This window comes from Trichechus manatus, unplaced genomic scaffold (assembly GCF_000243295.1).
Source record: "Trichechus manatus latirostris isolate Lorelei unplaced genomic scaffold, TriManLat1.0 scaffold00186, whole genome shotgun sequence".
NCBI lineage: Eukaryota > Metazoa > Chordata > Mammalia > Sirenia > Trichechidae > Trichechus > Trichechus manatus.
In genome coordinates this window covers 5,057,567-5,069,885 of record NW_004444122.1, presented here as the reverse complement: position 1 = coordinate 5,069,885, position 12,319 = coordinate 5,057,567, and the positions used below count along the sequence as shown (strand labels likewise).

Genomic DNA, 12,319 nt, shown 5'->3' with positions numbered 1-12,319 from the left:
ATGAGAATAAAATTAGGTGTCATTGAATGTTTAGTCATAGGTTGAGTCTGAGTTTAGCTCCCAAGAGTCTCCCTCAGCTCCCAAGTGGCATGGAAGTTATCTAGAAGATTCGATGTACTCTGTGGCAGGACATGATGGTCTGGCTGACCAGCCAGCCTCTGAGGGCTTGACATGGTGGGGACAGAATGACCCTGTAGTGTAAGTCCCTCAGCTTTGTTCTTGAAGACTTTTTTTTTCATTCTTGATTCTTTGCACTTCAATATCAATTTTGAAATCAACTTGTTAATTTTGATAAAAGTTAGCGGGATTTTTATTAGAATTGCCTTGACTTTATAGGTCAATTTGGGGAATATTGACACCTTTCAAATACCAAGTCTTCCAATTCATATGCATGATATACCCATCCATTTGTTTAGTTCTTTTTCAATTTCTCTCAATAATAATTGTAATTTTCAATGTAAATGTCTTGCATATCTTTTATTAAATTCATTCCCCGGTGTTTGCTATTTTCTATTGTAAATGCTATTGTAAATGGTATCTTTTTTTTTCTTTCCATTTTCTATTTGTTGCTGGTATATGAAACTAATTGATTTTTGTATATTAAAATCATATCCTTACTATACTCACGTATTAATACTAATAATTTGTCTGTAGATTCTTTTGGATTGTGTCCATACAAAATCATGACATCTGTAGATGATCTCAGTTTTGTTTCTTCTTTCCCAATCACTACATGTTTTATTGTTTTCCATGTTATGTTGTACTCTTTAGGACATCTGGTACAATGTTGACTAGAAGTGGCGACAGCAGGTATGCTTGTCGTGCTTCTCATTTCAGGGAAAATGTTCTCTGTAATTCACTATTAGATGTAATGCTTACTATAGAAATTTTGTAGATACTTTTATCTGATGAAGGAAATTTTCTGTTTTTTTTTTTCTAGTTTGCTTCAATAGCATATGTTAGTGTGGAATTTTATCAGATGCTTTTACTGCATCTTTTGAGGTGATCATATGGTTTTTATTTTTCCCTTTTAATATGGTGAATTATCTTGATTTTCAAACGTTAAACCAATCTTAGCTTCCTGGAATAAGCCCTACATGGTCATGATGTGTATCCTTATATATTGCTGTATTTGATTTGAAATTATTTTATTTTTTGTATATTTATGTTTTCTTGTATTTGTGCTTATATTCTGCTTTTTTCTTGGAATGTCTTTGCCACATTTTTGGTATTTTATACTGGACTTATAAAACAAACTGGGAAATATGCTCTCTTTCATTCTCTGCAAAAGTTTGTGTATGGTTGTTGTTATTTCTTCTTAAAATGTTTGGGAAAATTCACCAGGAAATTTTTTTTATTATTATTATTCAGTGTCTTCAAAAGATACAGGACTATTCAGATTTTCTATTTTTTCGTGTGTTGATTTTGATAAATTATGGTTTCAAGGAATTTGTCTATTGCAATTAACTTCTAAAAAGTTATTGGCATAGATATTTTTATAGTATCCTCTTATTTTCTCTTCAAGGACTGAGGGATCTTTTTCATTCCTTACGTTAATTAGTTGTGCCTTCTCTGTTTTTTCCTTGAACAGTTTTTTTAGAGAATTACCAATTTTATTAGACTGTCATGGAAACAACTTTTGGTTTTATAACCACTTGTAATGTACTTTTCTCTCAATTTCCTTCCTTGACTTTCTCTAGATTCAAATGCGTCTTTTTTTTTTCCTAACTTCTTGAGATGGATATTTAGATAATTGATTTTCATTCTTTCTTTTTTTTCGTAACATACACATTTAAGTCTATATATTTCTGTGAAAGCATGCCTTATATTTCACTCTACATATTTTTATATGAAATCATTCCCTTCATCATTCAGTAAATTATTTTGTAACTTTCATAGTGGTATATTCTTTGACTTACAGATTATTTAGAAGTGTAACATCTAAGCATGTGGGAATTTTCCAGTGATCTGTCTATTATTGATCTGTATCTTCATTCTACTATGGTCAAAGAACATACTCTATATTATTTCAGTTCTTTGAAATTTGTTAAGACTTGATTTGTGATATAGCATGGATATAGCATGTTTTAGGAATATGATGTGTATTATTCAATTGTTGAATACAATGTTCTACATATGTCAATTTGGTCATATTTGTTAATTGCTTTATTCAGAACTGTAGCCTTACTGGTTTTCATCTGCTTATTCTATTGGTTACCATGAGAGCTGTGCTAAAACTACCACGATAACTGTGCATTTGTCTAATTTTCTTTTTATTCCTGTCAATTTTTGCATTATATATAGTGAGGCTAGGTTGTTAGGTACATTCAGATTTAGAATCATTACATCTCTTTGATGGCTTGATCCTTTTATCATTATGAAACCATTTTCTTTCAGCACTTTGAAAATATCTCTCCATTGTCCTCTGGCTTCCTTTTATTTTGTTGAGAAGTCAGGTGTCAATCTTATTTTTGTTCCTTAGAAAGTAGTGTGTCTTTTTTTCTTTGTCTGCTTTTAAGTGTTTTCTCTTTGATTTTGGTTTCCATCAGTTTAATTATGATGTGATTAGTGGCTTTCTTCATATTTAATCTGCTTGAGATCTATGGTACTTCTTGAATCTGTGGCTTGATATTGATAATCAGTTTAGAAGGATTCTCAGCTATTACCTATTCAGATATAGTTTTGCCCGATCATCTCTGTTCTCTAATTCTGGGACTACAATTATACCTATGTAAGACCTTTACCTTTATACCATATGTCTGCTTTCTTCTTCTCATCTGTCATTTTACTGATCTTCCCTTCAGGTGTGTCTAATCCAAGAGTCAGCAGACTACAGCCAGCAAGGCAACTCCAGTTCTTGTTAATAAAGTTTTATTGGAACGCAGCCATGCCCATTTGTTTATATTTTATCTATAGCTGCTTTTGCAATATACCAGCAGAGTTGAATGGTTACAGTGAAGACTGTGTGGCCTGCAAACCTAAAATGTTTACTATCTAGCTCTTAAAGAAAATGTTTGCAGACCTCCTGGTCTAATTTACTATTAAGTTAATCCATTGAGATATTGACTTCAATTATTGTACTTTTTATTTCTAGAATTTCCATTTTGTTTTTCTTATAGTTTCTTGGTTTCTAGTGTAATCTCTATCTTGTCATTTAATTTCTTGAAACATTTTAATTACAGTTTCTTAGTCCAGGTTCCCTAAAAAACAGCCCCAGGCAAAACTAGTGTTTTATGACAATAAAAATGGCAAGAGATGCTTCTAGGCCCCTCAAGCACAGAAACAAGACATGAATCAAGATCAGGGTTACAGGATGTGGTAGTGGTATAATTTAAGTTTCTATCAGTTGATGCCGCTATCTGGATTTCCTACAATTTTGCTTATAATGTCTGTTTTTTCCACTTTTTTGTTGTTAAATTTTATTTTTTTTGTATGCCTCGTTATTTTTAAAATTTGTGCTGGATATTGTAGATATAATTTGAGACTTTGGATTAGTTCTGCTTTGGAGTCCCCTCGGTTAGGAGCTGATCACCTTTACCCATCCAGGGATTTAAATCATTTGAACCTGTGCTTCATTACCTTTGAAAGCTGGTCTATTTCCTGTTCACTGTTATTGCTAGGATAGATCCTTCGGAGGTCCCAGCTGAGAGCCTAGGGTATTTATCTATGCCCCTTACCTTGGGAGGCCTTGAACTCATTTTTGTCCCCCCAACCCCATGAGTCAGATGACAGGTCTGCTCAGCTTCTCTCAGTCACCACTTGCAAATTGGAAAATGCCTTGAGCAGAAAGGTAGTACCATATGTTGTGCTCACCTTTCCGGATTTCCTTTGTGTTTGGGATCTTAGCCTTACAAATCTTCACTAGCATCGTACTTCTCTGATGCCTTCAAATAAACTTTAAAAATCTATTTCATGCAGTATTTTTAGTTATTCTCACTGGTAGTATTCATCAGAAACAAGACATTCTGCCATGTCCAGAAGCAAAACTTTTTAGCAGGCTTTCTTACCCCCGGAACCTGTATGCTATACCCACCCCTTCACTCACCCCCCTCCACTGTAACCCTTGCCTCTTCCTCTCTCTATATATTTTCCCATGTTTATGCTGTCTGGAATTTTTATACCACTGTTATAATTAAATATCAATATATTATTTTTCAATCAACATTTATTTAGATTTACTAATAAGCTTTATGGACTTCCTGCATTTCACTGCTTTCCTCTGCATTCAATTAGTAGTTTTTTTTTCTTTCTTTTTTTCAGTAAGGGTTTCTGAGTAGTAAAGTTTCAGAGTCATTTTGTGACCGAGAATTTCCTTATTTCATCCTCATTACTGGCTGATAATTTGGTTATAGAATTTGATGTCTAAAATGTATTGCCTCTCATCAATTTGAAGATATGATTTTTATTTTCTTGCATTCAATACTGCTTGTAGAAATCTGATGTGCTGATCTGATTCTTGCTCCTTTATAGGTGTTTTTTTCTTTCTGATAATGTTTAGGAAATTTTCCTTATCCTTTTAAACATTTTCTGCTTAGAACTCATGAGCATTTTTAAACTGAGTACTTCTGTATTTCTTAAGGTCTAGGCATTTCTTGGAGCCCTAGTGGTGCAGTGGTTAAGAGCTTGGCTGCTAACCAAAAGGTTGGCAGTTCAAATCCACCAACTGCTCCTTGGAAACCCTATGGGGCAGTTCTTCTCTGACCTATAGGGTCGCTATGAGTTGGAATTGACTCGAAGACAATGTTTTTTGGGTTTTTTTTTTAGGAATTTCTCAACAGTTAAATAATCAAGTAGTACCTCTTCAATACTCTCTATTTTCATCTTCTTGTAGTCTCTCTGTATATGTTGGTAGTCCCAGTACTCCATGAGCTTAAGTTTTGTTTTTGATCTCTTTTCCTCTTTGTAATGCAATCTGGGGGATTTCCTCAGTTCGATCATTTGTTAAATCAGTAGGGAAGGAAAAAAGTAGGGCGGGAACTTGTTGCTTGAGTAAAATCCACTGGAAGTAAAATTTATCTGTGCCTATAATTGCTTGCTCCCCCTCAGCAGTGTCCCTTTGCCTTTGATTAGGTATTGGGATGCTCATATGCAAACACCATGTGTCTGATGTACATTCGAGTTTCTGCAGTTTTGCTTTCAGAAAAATTTTTCAGAAGAATCTTCTTAAAGATGTTGTTATTAAAAATGTAAGAATCCCAGTTAACATGCCATGTTATAGGCAAACCCAAATTAAGTTTTAGTACCTGCTGTCATGGAAATTAAAATCAAATGCATCAGGAAGCAAAAAAAAAAAAAAATGTTAAAAGAAAAAGCTACCTACATTTCTTTGAACCAATCATAAGCATGGAATTACCTGGAAAAATTACTCCAGGGAGATTTGTCGATGATCTCTTCAGCCCCCATTTATGACAATTCTAAATGAAATGATAATCACATCTTACAGTCTTGGAATCCTCTTGTATTGTAGTTTGCTGTGATAGATGTGTGATTGTCTATATAAGCAAATTACATTCATCTCATTTTGAAAGGTGTGGAAAGCACTAGCTCATTGTATGCAAATGTGTTATCACAGTTGTTTCTGTCCAGACCAGGTACACTGTGGCCAAAGACAGCATGGTCCAGTTCTTCTTTTACCAGCCAATCAGTCATCAGTGGAGACAGACAGACTTCTTTCCCTGCACTGTGACATGTGGAGGAGGTGAGGCACAGATTTTGTTTGTGAATATTTGGAACTCAGAGTTAGCAATTGCACGTTGGCATTGTGAATGCGAATTGAAATTGAAATGCGGTGTAGTAATTAGAGCTGTCTAATCACATAGCATATTACTCAAAAGCCTGGAATGCATATTTACTGAATTGCATATGCCTTTATTCTCGAAGGCAGGTGAAAAGCCAGATTTGGAAAACATCTCTTAGCAAAAAGCTGGAAACATGTTTACATGTATTCTTGCATCTCTCCTCCAAGCCAAAAAACAAACAAACAAACAAAAAAAACCCATTGCCGTAGAGTCAATTCTGACTCTTGGCAACTCCATGTGTTACAGAGGAGAACTGCTCCATAGGGTTTTCATGGCTGCAGTCGGAAGCAGATCACCAGACCTTTCTTCCACAGCATTTGCTGGGTGGGTTCGAACCACCAACCTTTAGGTTAGTAGTCAAGTGCAAACCGTTTGTGCCAGTTGGCTTTGGAAAACCTGAGAAGCGGAGAGGTTAAGTGACTTGTCCAGCCTGATCAAGTTATTGGAAGTGTGGTTCTAATACTTGGATTTCCTTTTCTCTCCCCAGTTGTGGGAGTATAAACCAAAAAGAGAAAGGATGTCGACTAAACACTAAGGGAGAAGTCCTGTTTAACCTTTGCTTATTTCACGGTTTTCACAGATGGTTGAGGTAGGTTTGGGGCCAAGGGTAATCCAGGGCTCCACACACGTGCTTCCTACTAAAGAAACATCTTCATAGGCTCTGGTAGAAGATAGCAGTCTATTTAATACAGGGAAACTGTGATTCCCTGGAGCAAATGAAGAGATGACCAGAAGCCACTGTCCAGATAATTCTCTTCTCCACTGAACTTTTTTAACTGACGAGTAAATGGTTCTAAACAAGTGCCAGCTTCAGCACCGTGAGTTACTAGCATTACTAGAAGGACTTAGGCTGATGCTTCCCTTAAGAGTGCCAGGCACCATTTCCTAGCATTTGCCATGTACTAGGCCAGGTGCTAGGGTATACATCATCACATTTGTTCCTCCACACAACACTATGGAAGGTTTTCTTTTTATCCTTGTTTTATGCATGAGGAGTCTCTCGGTGGTGCAAATGATTAACACGCTCAGCTGTGAACCAAAAGGTTGGAGGTTTGAGTCCACCCAGAGGTACCTCTGAAGAAAGGCCTGGCAATCTACTTCCAAAAAGTCAGCCATTGAAAAGTCTACGGAGCACAGTTCTACTCTGACACGGAAGAGGTCACCATGAGTTGACCTGACGGCAACTAGTTATTTTTTTTTTTTAATGCATGAGGAAACTGAAGCTTAGAAAGGGTGAAGAACATAGTCAAGCTTACTCAGCTAGTAAAGGGCACAGCCAGAACCTGAGTCTAGGTCTGTCTGATGTCAAAGCCATGCTTTAAATGATCTTGGTCTTGTGTCTCCCCTGAACCGTCTACATGGTGACTGGCATCTGCTCCTGCACCTGGGATATGGTCAGGGTACATAGGCTCAGACACAGCTCTGCTTGAAGAGCTAGAAGAAATCCTCCTTCTGCAGCTCATCACAGCCAAACCCAGGCCCAAAGCATTCTTTCCTCGAGTGCTCCAGAATATTAGCTCACTCAGAGAGCCAGAGACGGAGCTGGGGTTCTGGACCGTCTCCTTTAAACTACAGGCATGTTAAGGAGGACTCCTCAGCCAGTGTCAGGTTTCTGTGAATATATGGATCAGACCTCTCTCTTCTGAGACTTAGGCTTCCTCCAAACCTGGACTGCAAGCACTGTTGTGGGCACACTGGACAGCTCAGAGCCCAGTGGGACCTATGTACCTGGGAAGGGAAGAGAGACAGAGTTTAGGGGCTGAATGGAACCTTAAAAGGAAAATACACAATGAATGTTTCCAATTTCCTAGTTAGTTCTTCTTAGGGCCAGGCTTGGGCCATAGACCACTTGATTATGGTCCTACAACAGTGGTTCTCAAAATGTGGTTTCTTGACCAGCAGCATCAGCATACCCTGGTACAAGTTAGAAATGCAAATTGCCAGGCCCCACCCCAGACCTACTGAATCAGCAAGTCAGAAAATCAGAAACACAGCAATCTGTGTTACAACAAGCTCTCTTGGTGATTCTGATGAATCCTCCAGTTTGAGAACCATTGTTCTCTAGAGCAATGCCTTTGGCAGGGCTTTGAACCGGTTCGTTCTGGTTTGAACCCCGGCTGAGAATTTGCATTTCCACCCCAGATATTAAAAAAAAACCAAAAAAAAAAACCGTTACCGTCGAGTCAATTCTGACTCATAGTGACCCTATAGGACAGAGTAGGACTGCCCCATAGAGTTTCTAAGGAGTGGCTGGTGGATTTGAACTGCCGATCTTTTGGTTAGTAGTCTGGCTCTTAACCACTGTGCTACCAGGGCTCCACCCCAGATACACTGAATCAAAATCTACATTTTGACAAGATCCCCAGGTCATTCTTATGTATAATAAATTTTGAGAACCACTGCTGTACTAGTGGTTCTCAAAACTGGTCCCTAACCAGCAGCATTAGCATTGCCTGGGAACTTGTTAGAGATGCAAATTCTTAGCAGGGGTTTGAGCTGAAACATACGCAGTTCAAAGCCCTGGTGTTTGTATATCAGCTGTAGTCATATTCCCAAACCAGTTGCCACTGAGTCAACTCTGATTCATGATGACCCCGAGTGTGTCAGAGTAGAGCTATGCTCCATAGGGTTTTCAATGGCTGATTTTTTTGGAAGTAGATCTCCAGATCTTTCTTCTGAGGTGCCTCAGGGTGGATTTGAACCTCCAACCTTTTGGTTAGAAACCCAGTGCATTAACCATTTGCACCACCCAGGGATTCTGTAGCCATATTATCTTCATTATTTCTGCCATCTCTGTTACCCCTGTACTATTATTTACTTAAGATATTTTCTTTAAGAGATTTTTTAAACTTAAATAAATATATTTATAAAATAATTTTATATTACTACCTTAAATGGAAAACTGTTACCTCTTGCGATAAATAGAACACAGACATAAAAATAAATACAACGAAAACAAACCAGTGGAGTAGATAATCTTCAAGTCTCTGCCAGCTCTAACATTCTGTCTGTTCTATCAGAAATTACCCATTCCAATTCCTCCTGAAGTTGAAACTGTATTTTGTTGAATATTATAAACATTTTCTGAGGCATAAGCTCTTTCAGACCTTTAAGTGTCTGACTCTCCAGCAGGCTCTAAGGGAAATTCTTTTTTTTTTTTTAATTTAATTTTATTGTACTTTAAGTGAAAGTTTACATTTCAAGTTAGTCTCTTACACAAAAATTTATACATACATTGTTATGTGACCTTAATTGCTCTCCCTATACTGTCACAGCACCTTCCTCCTTTCCACCCCTGATTTCCAGCATCCGTTCAACCAGCTCCTGACTCTCTCTGCCTTCTCCTCCTCCAGGCAGGAGCTGCCCGTTTAGTCTCACGTATCTACGTGAGCTAAGAAGCACACTCTTCATGAGTATCATTTTATGTCCCATATTCCAGTCTAATCTTTGAAGAGTTGGCATTGGGAATGGTTTTAGTGCTGGGTTGACAGAGAGTCCAGGGGCCATGCTTTCCGGGGTTCCTCCAGTCTCAGTCAGACCATTAAGTCTGGTCTTTTTACTAGAATTTGAGTTCTGCACTCTAAGGGAAATTGTTAAAAACATTTGACCTTGCTTAAAGCTGACTGAAGTAAAACACTGCTTGGAACTGAGACTGTGAGCTGGGTAAGCCCAGCAAGTCTCTCTAAACCTGGGCCTCAGAAATTTTTTGGCCTATCATAGTCTTCAAAATGTGCATGCCAAAATTTATATCAAGAGGCAGCATGGCCTAGGGGATGAAGCAGTAGAGTTGGAGATCAAGGATGTGGATTTTCTTCTTGGCCTTGCCACTAATTCGCTCTGAGACATCATTGAGCCTAAGTCGTTCCATCTGTAAATTGGACTTAAAATATTCCCCATATAAGGTTGTCGGGGAGGAAAATGATATATGTCAAGGAGCATAGTTCAGTGTCTGGCAAGTCTTGGACACTTGGGAAATAGTGAATCTAAACCCAAACTTTGTTCAAAAATTCTCCGAGAATCTCTGAGATCTTCAGAGTCCACAGATCCTTGGCTCTGCCCCCTCCTGACAGTCTCAGTTACGCTGGTGACAAGTTAGGAGTTGCATACATGACTCATAGGTCACAGTGGAAAACTCACAGAGTGGGACCGACTATAGATACACGCAGGCATATTTCATATCCAGAAGCAGAATCCCACCACCATGGAGTCAGGAGTGCCGTGGCTCCAGGCAGGACAAGAGTCTACTCACGGACCTCCAACCGAAGCAAAGTGACAGCGGAGCTTTTTTATTCTTACAAACGGAAAGTAAAAAACAAACTTCTCTTTCTTTTTGCTTTATTCCCTAGCACTCATACACAGTTCTTCAGACAGAGGTTCCCATTTGGACACACAAGATAAAAATGAAACTTTCGACTTTGGGAGGGATATTTTATTGTGAGATTCACTTAGTTCAGTTGATTCAGTTCCTGGGAGGAGTTTCTTCCTGAATACCTGAGTTAAAACACAGTCAGTCCGGGAACCACAAATGTGCCTGAGAGCACCTGGCAGTGTGACCGTCTGCCAAAGGCAGCCATGCTTGTAAGAACAGAGGGAGACCTGCTGCTGCTCTGGGGGCACCCCCCCCCCCCATGGCCTGCCACTTTCTGCACACTGGCAGAATTTCAGAATTTTTTTTTTTTTTTAATGGGTAGAGAGGCACCAAAACCCACTCTTCACTCATGGGGACCCTATAGGACAGAGTAGAACTTCCCTGTAGGGTTTCCAAGACTATAAATCTTTACGGAAGCAGACTGCCATGTCTTTCTCCCTCGGAGTGGCTGGTGGGTTCAAACTGCTGACCTTTTGGTTAGCAGCTGAGCAGTTAATCACCGTGCCACCAGGGCTCCTTTATGGAGAGAGAATCTGCCTTATTTCTTTCATTTTTATTTATCTCTAAAGTGCCATAAAATCAAGAGGAAAAATGGTTGTCCGTCCCCAAATTATAAACACCTGTATACTCCCTGTCTCCTTCTTTTCGAAGTATGTTTCCACTTAGAACAGACATTTTCTCTGACTCAAGAAGCTGTAATCTCATTCTGCTCTTGTTTGGGGGGAAAGAAAAGCACACACATAAAACCCGCAAGGAATGCATTACCAAAATTTAATTATATTAGTAATCAAATCTACATGATTTGTGTAAATGGCATATTGGAGTCTTTTGGATAGTCAGGAAAATTAGTTTGCTGGTCTCTCAGGTACCACAGGTATTTGGGTGGACTTCACTGGTCTCGTCTGTAATCATCTACATGGGACACTGGAGGCCAGTCTGGAGAAAGCACGGAAATTGCCATTGCCATCTGATATTGTAGACTTTCTGGCAGATACTGGCGCTGGAGTTACATTTTATTGACTCCATTTGGATTTTCATTCTCATGGTTTCGAACTTGCTTTTTATAATACATACCAGTGTGTCTTTTGACACTCAGCTTACATCCCAGCCATGTACAAAGCTGTCTAGTAGTTTAGAAAATTAGATTTCTCTTGGCAATCAGGCCTTTAAATAATTTTCAGAACTTTAGACCAATTGCCTGAGGCTGAGAACTTAGCTTTGGGCTTTTTTTAAAAGAGCTCATTCTGGTTTTGAAACATTACATTTTTTATGTTTAATTTAACATGATACTTATGCAGTGACAGGAAATCTGGAATCAGACCTTTCAGGAAGTAGAAGCATCACTTTGTGAGTTGTTTTTTCAATTTATAACACTCATCTATTTGGAATGTGCATTTTCCTCAGAGACTGTACAAATGGAATTTAATAGAATCAGGAATAAGTCTTCACCCCTTCCCCTTTGATGGCCTATGGGTTAGGCGAGAGGGACTAGGGAAGCAGATTTTGTTCTCTATATAAACCCATTGCCATCGAGTCGATTCCAACTCATAGCGACCCAATAGGACAGTGAAGAACTGCCCCATAGGGTTTCCAAGGCTGTAATACTACGGAAGCAGACTGCCACGTACTTCTCCCGCGGAGTGGCTGGTGGGTTCAAACCTCAACCTTTCAGTGAGCAGCTGAGGCACTTAACCACTGCACCACGAGTTCTCCTTCCCGCCTATATAGACAATGCTTATTTCCCCAGTTAGAAAGTTTATTGGCTTTGGAGGTACCCTAGGTACCCCAAGGCAATGAATGAGAAAATGTGATGTATGCAAACAATGGAATATTACGCATTAGAAAGAAGCAACGACACAGGTAGATCTCAAAAACATAATTTTGAGTGAGAAAAGTAGAAAACAGAACAAAATTTAAAACCCAATGTCATTTATTAAGTTAAAAGTATATTCACACAAAAACGATATTACATAAGACGTGAATATTTAAGAACATACAAAAAGTAGATTGAAATGGGTGTCTCTGGGAGGTGGGATGGGAGTGGTGATGGGAAAGAGGAGGAAATATAGAGAAAACAAGGAGGGGCAATGTCATGATGAGAATGTATTAAGAACTGAGGAGAATAACTAACTTCTACTGCTGAGGTCCAAAC

General features: G+C 38.6%; 1 protein-coding gene across 1 annotated transcript in view; it reads left to right on the top strand.

Moving 5' to 3' along the window:
* The window catches only part of ADAMTSL3 (ADAMTS like 3), a gene marked incomplete at its 5' end in the record, with an annotated part of 256,278 nt that overhangs the window by 54,995 nt on the left and 188,964 nt on the right, over positions 1–12,319 (top strand). Inside the window, one exon of the mRNA XM_023741699.1 lies at positions 5,587–5,698. Within this exon, the coding sequence (XP_023597467.1) occupies positions 5,587–5,698 (112 nt within the window). The remainder of the gene's footprint in view (positions 1–5,586; positions 5,699–12,319) is intronic.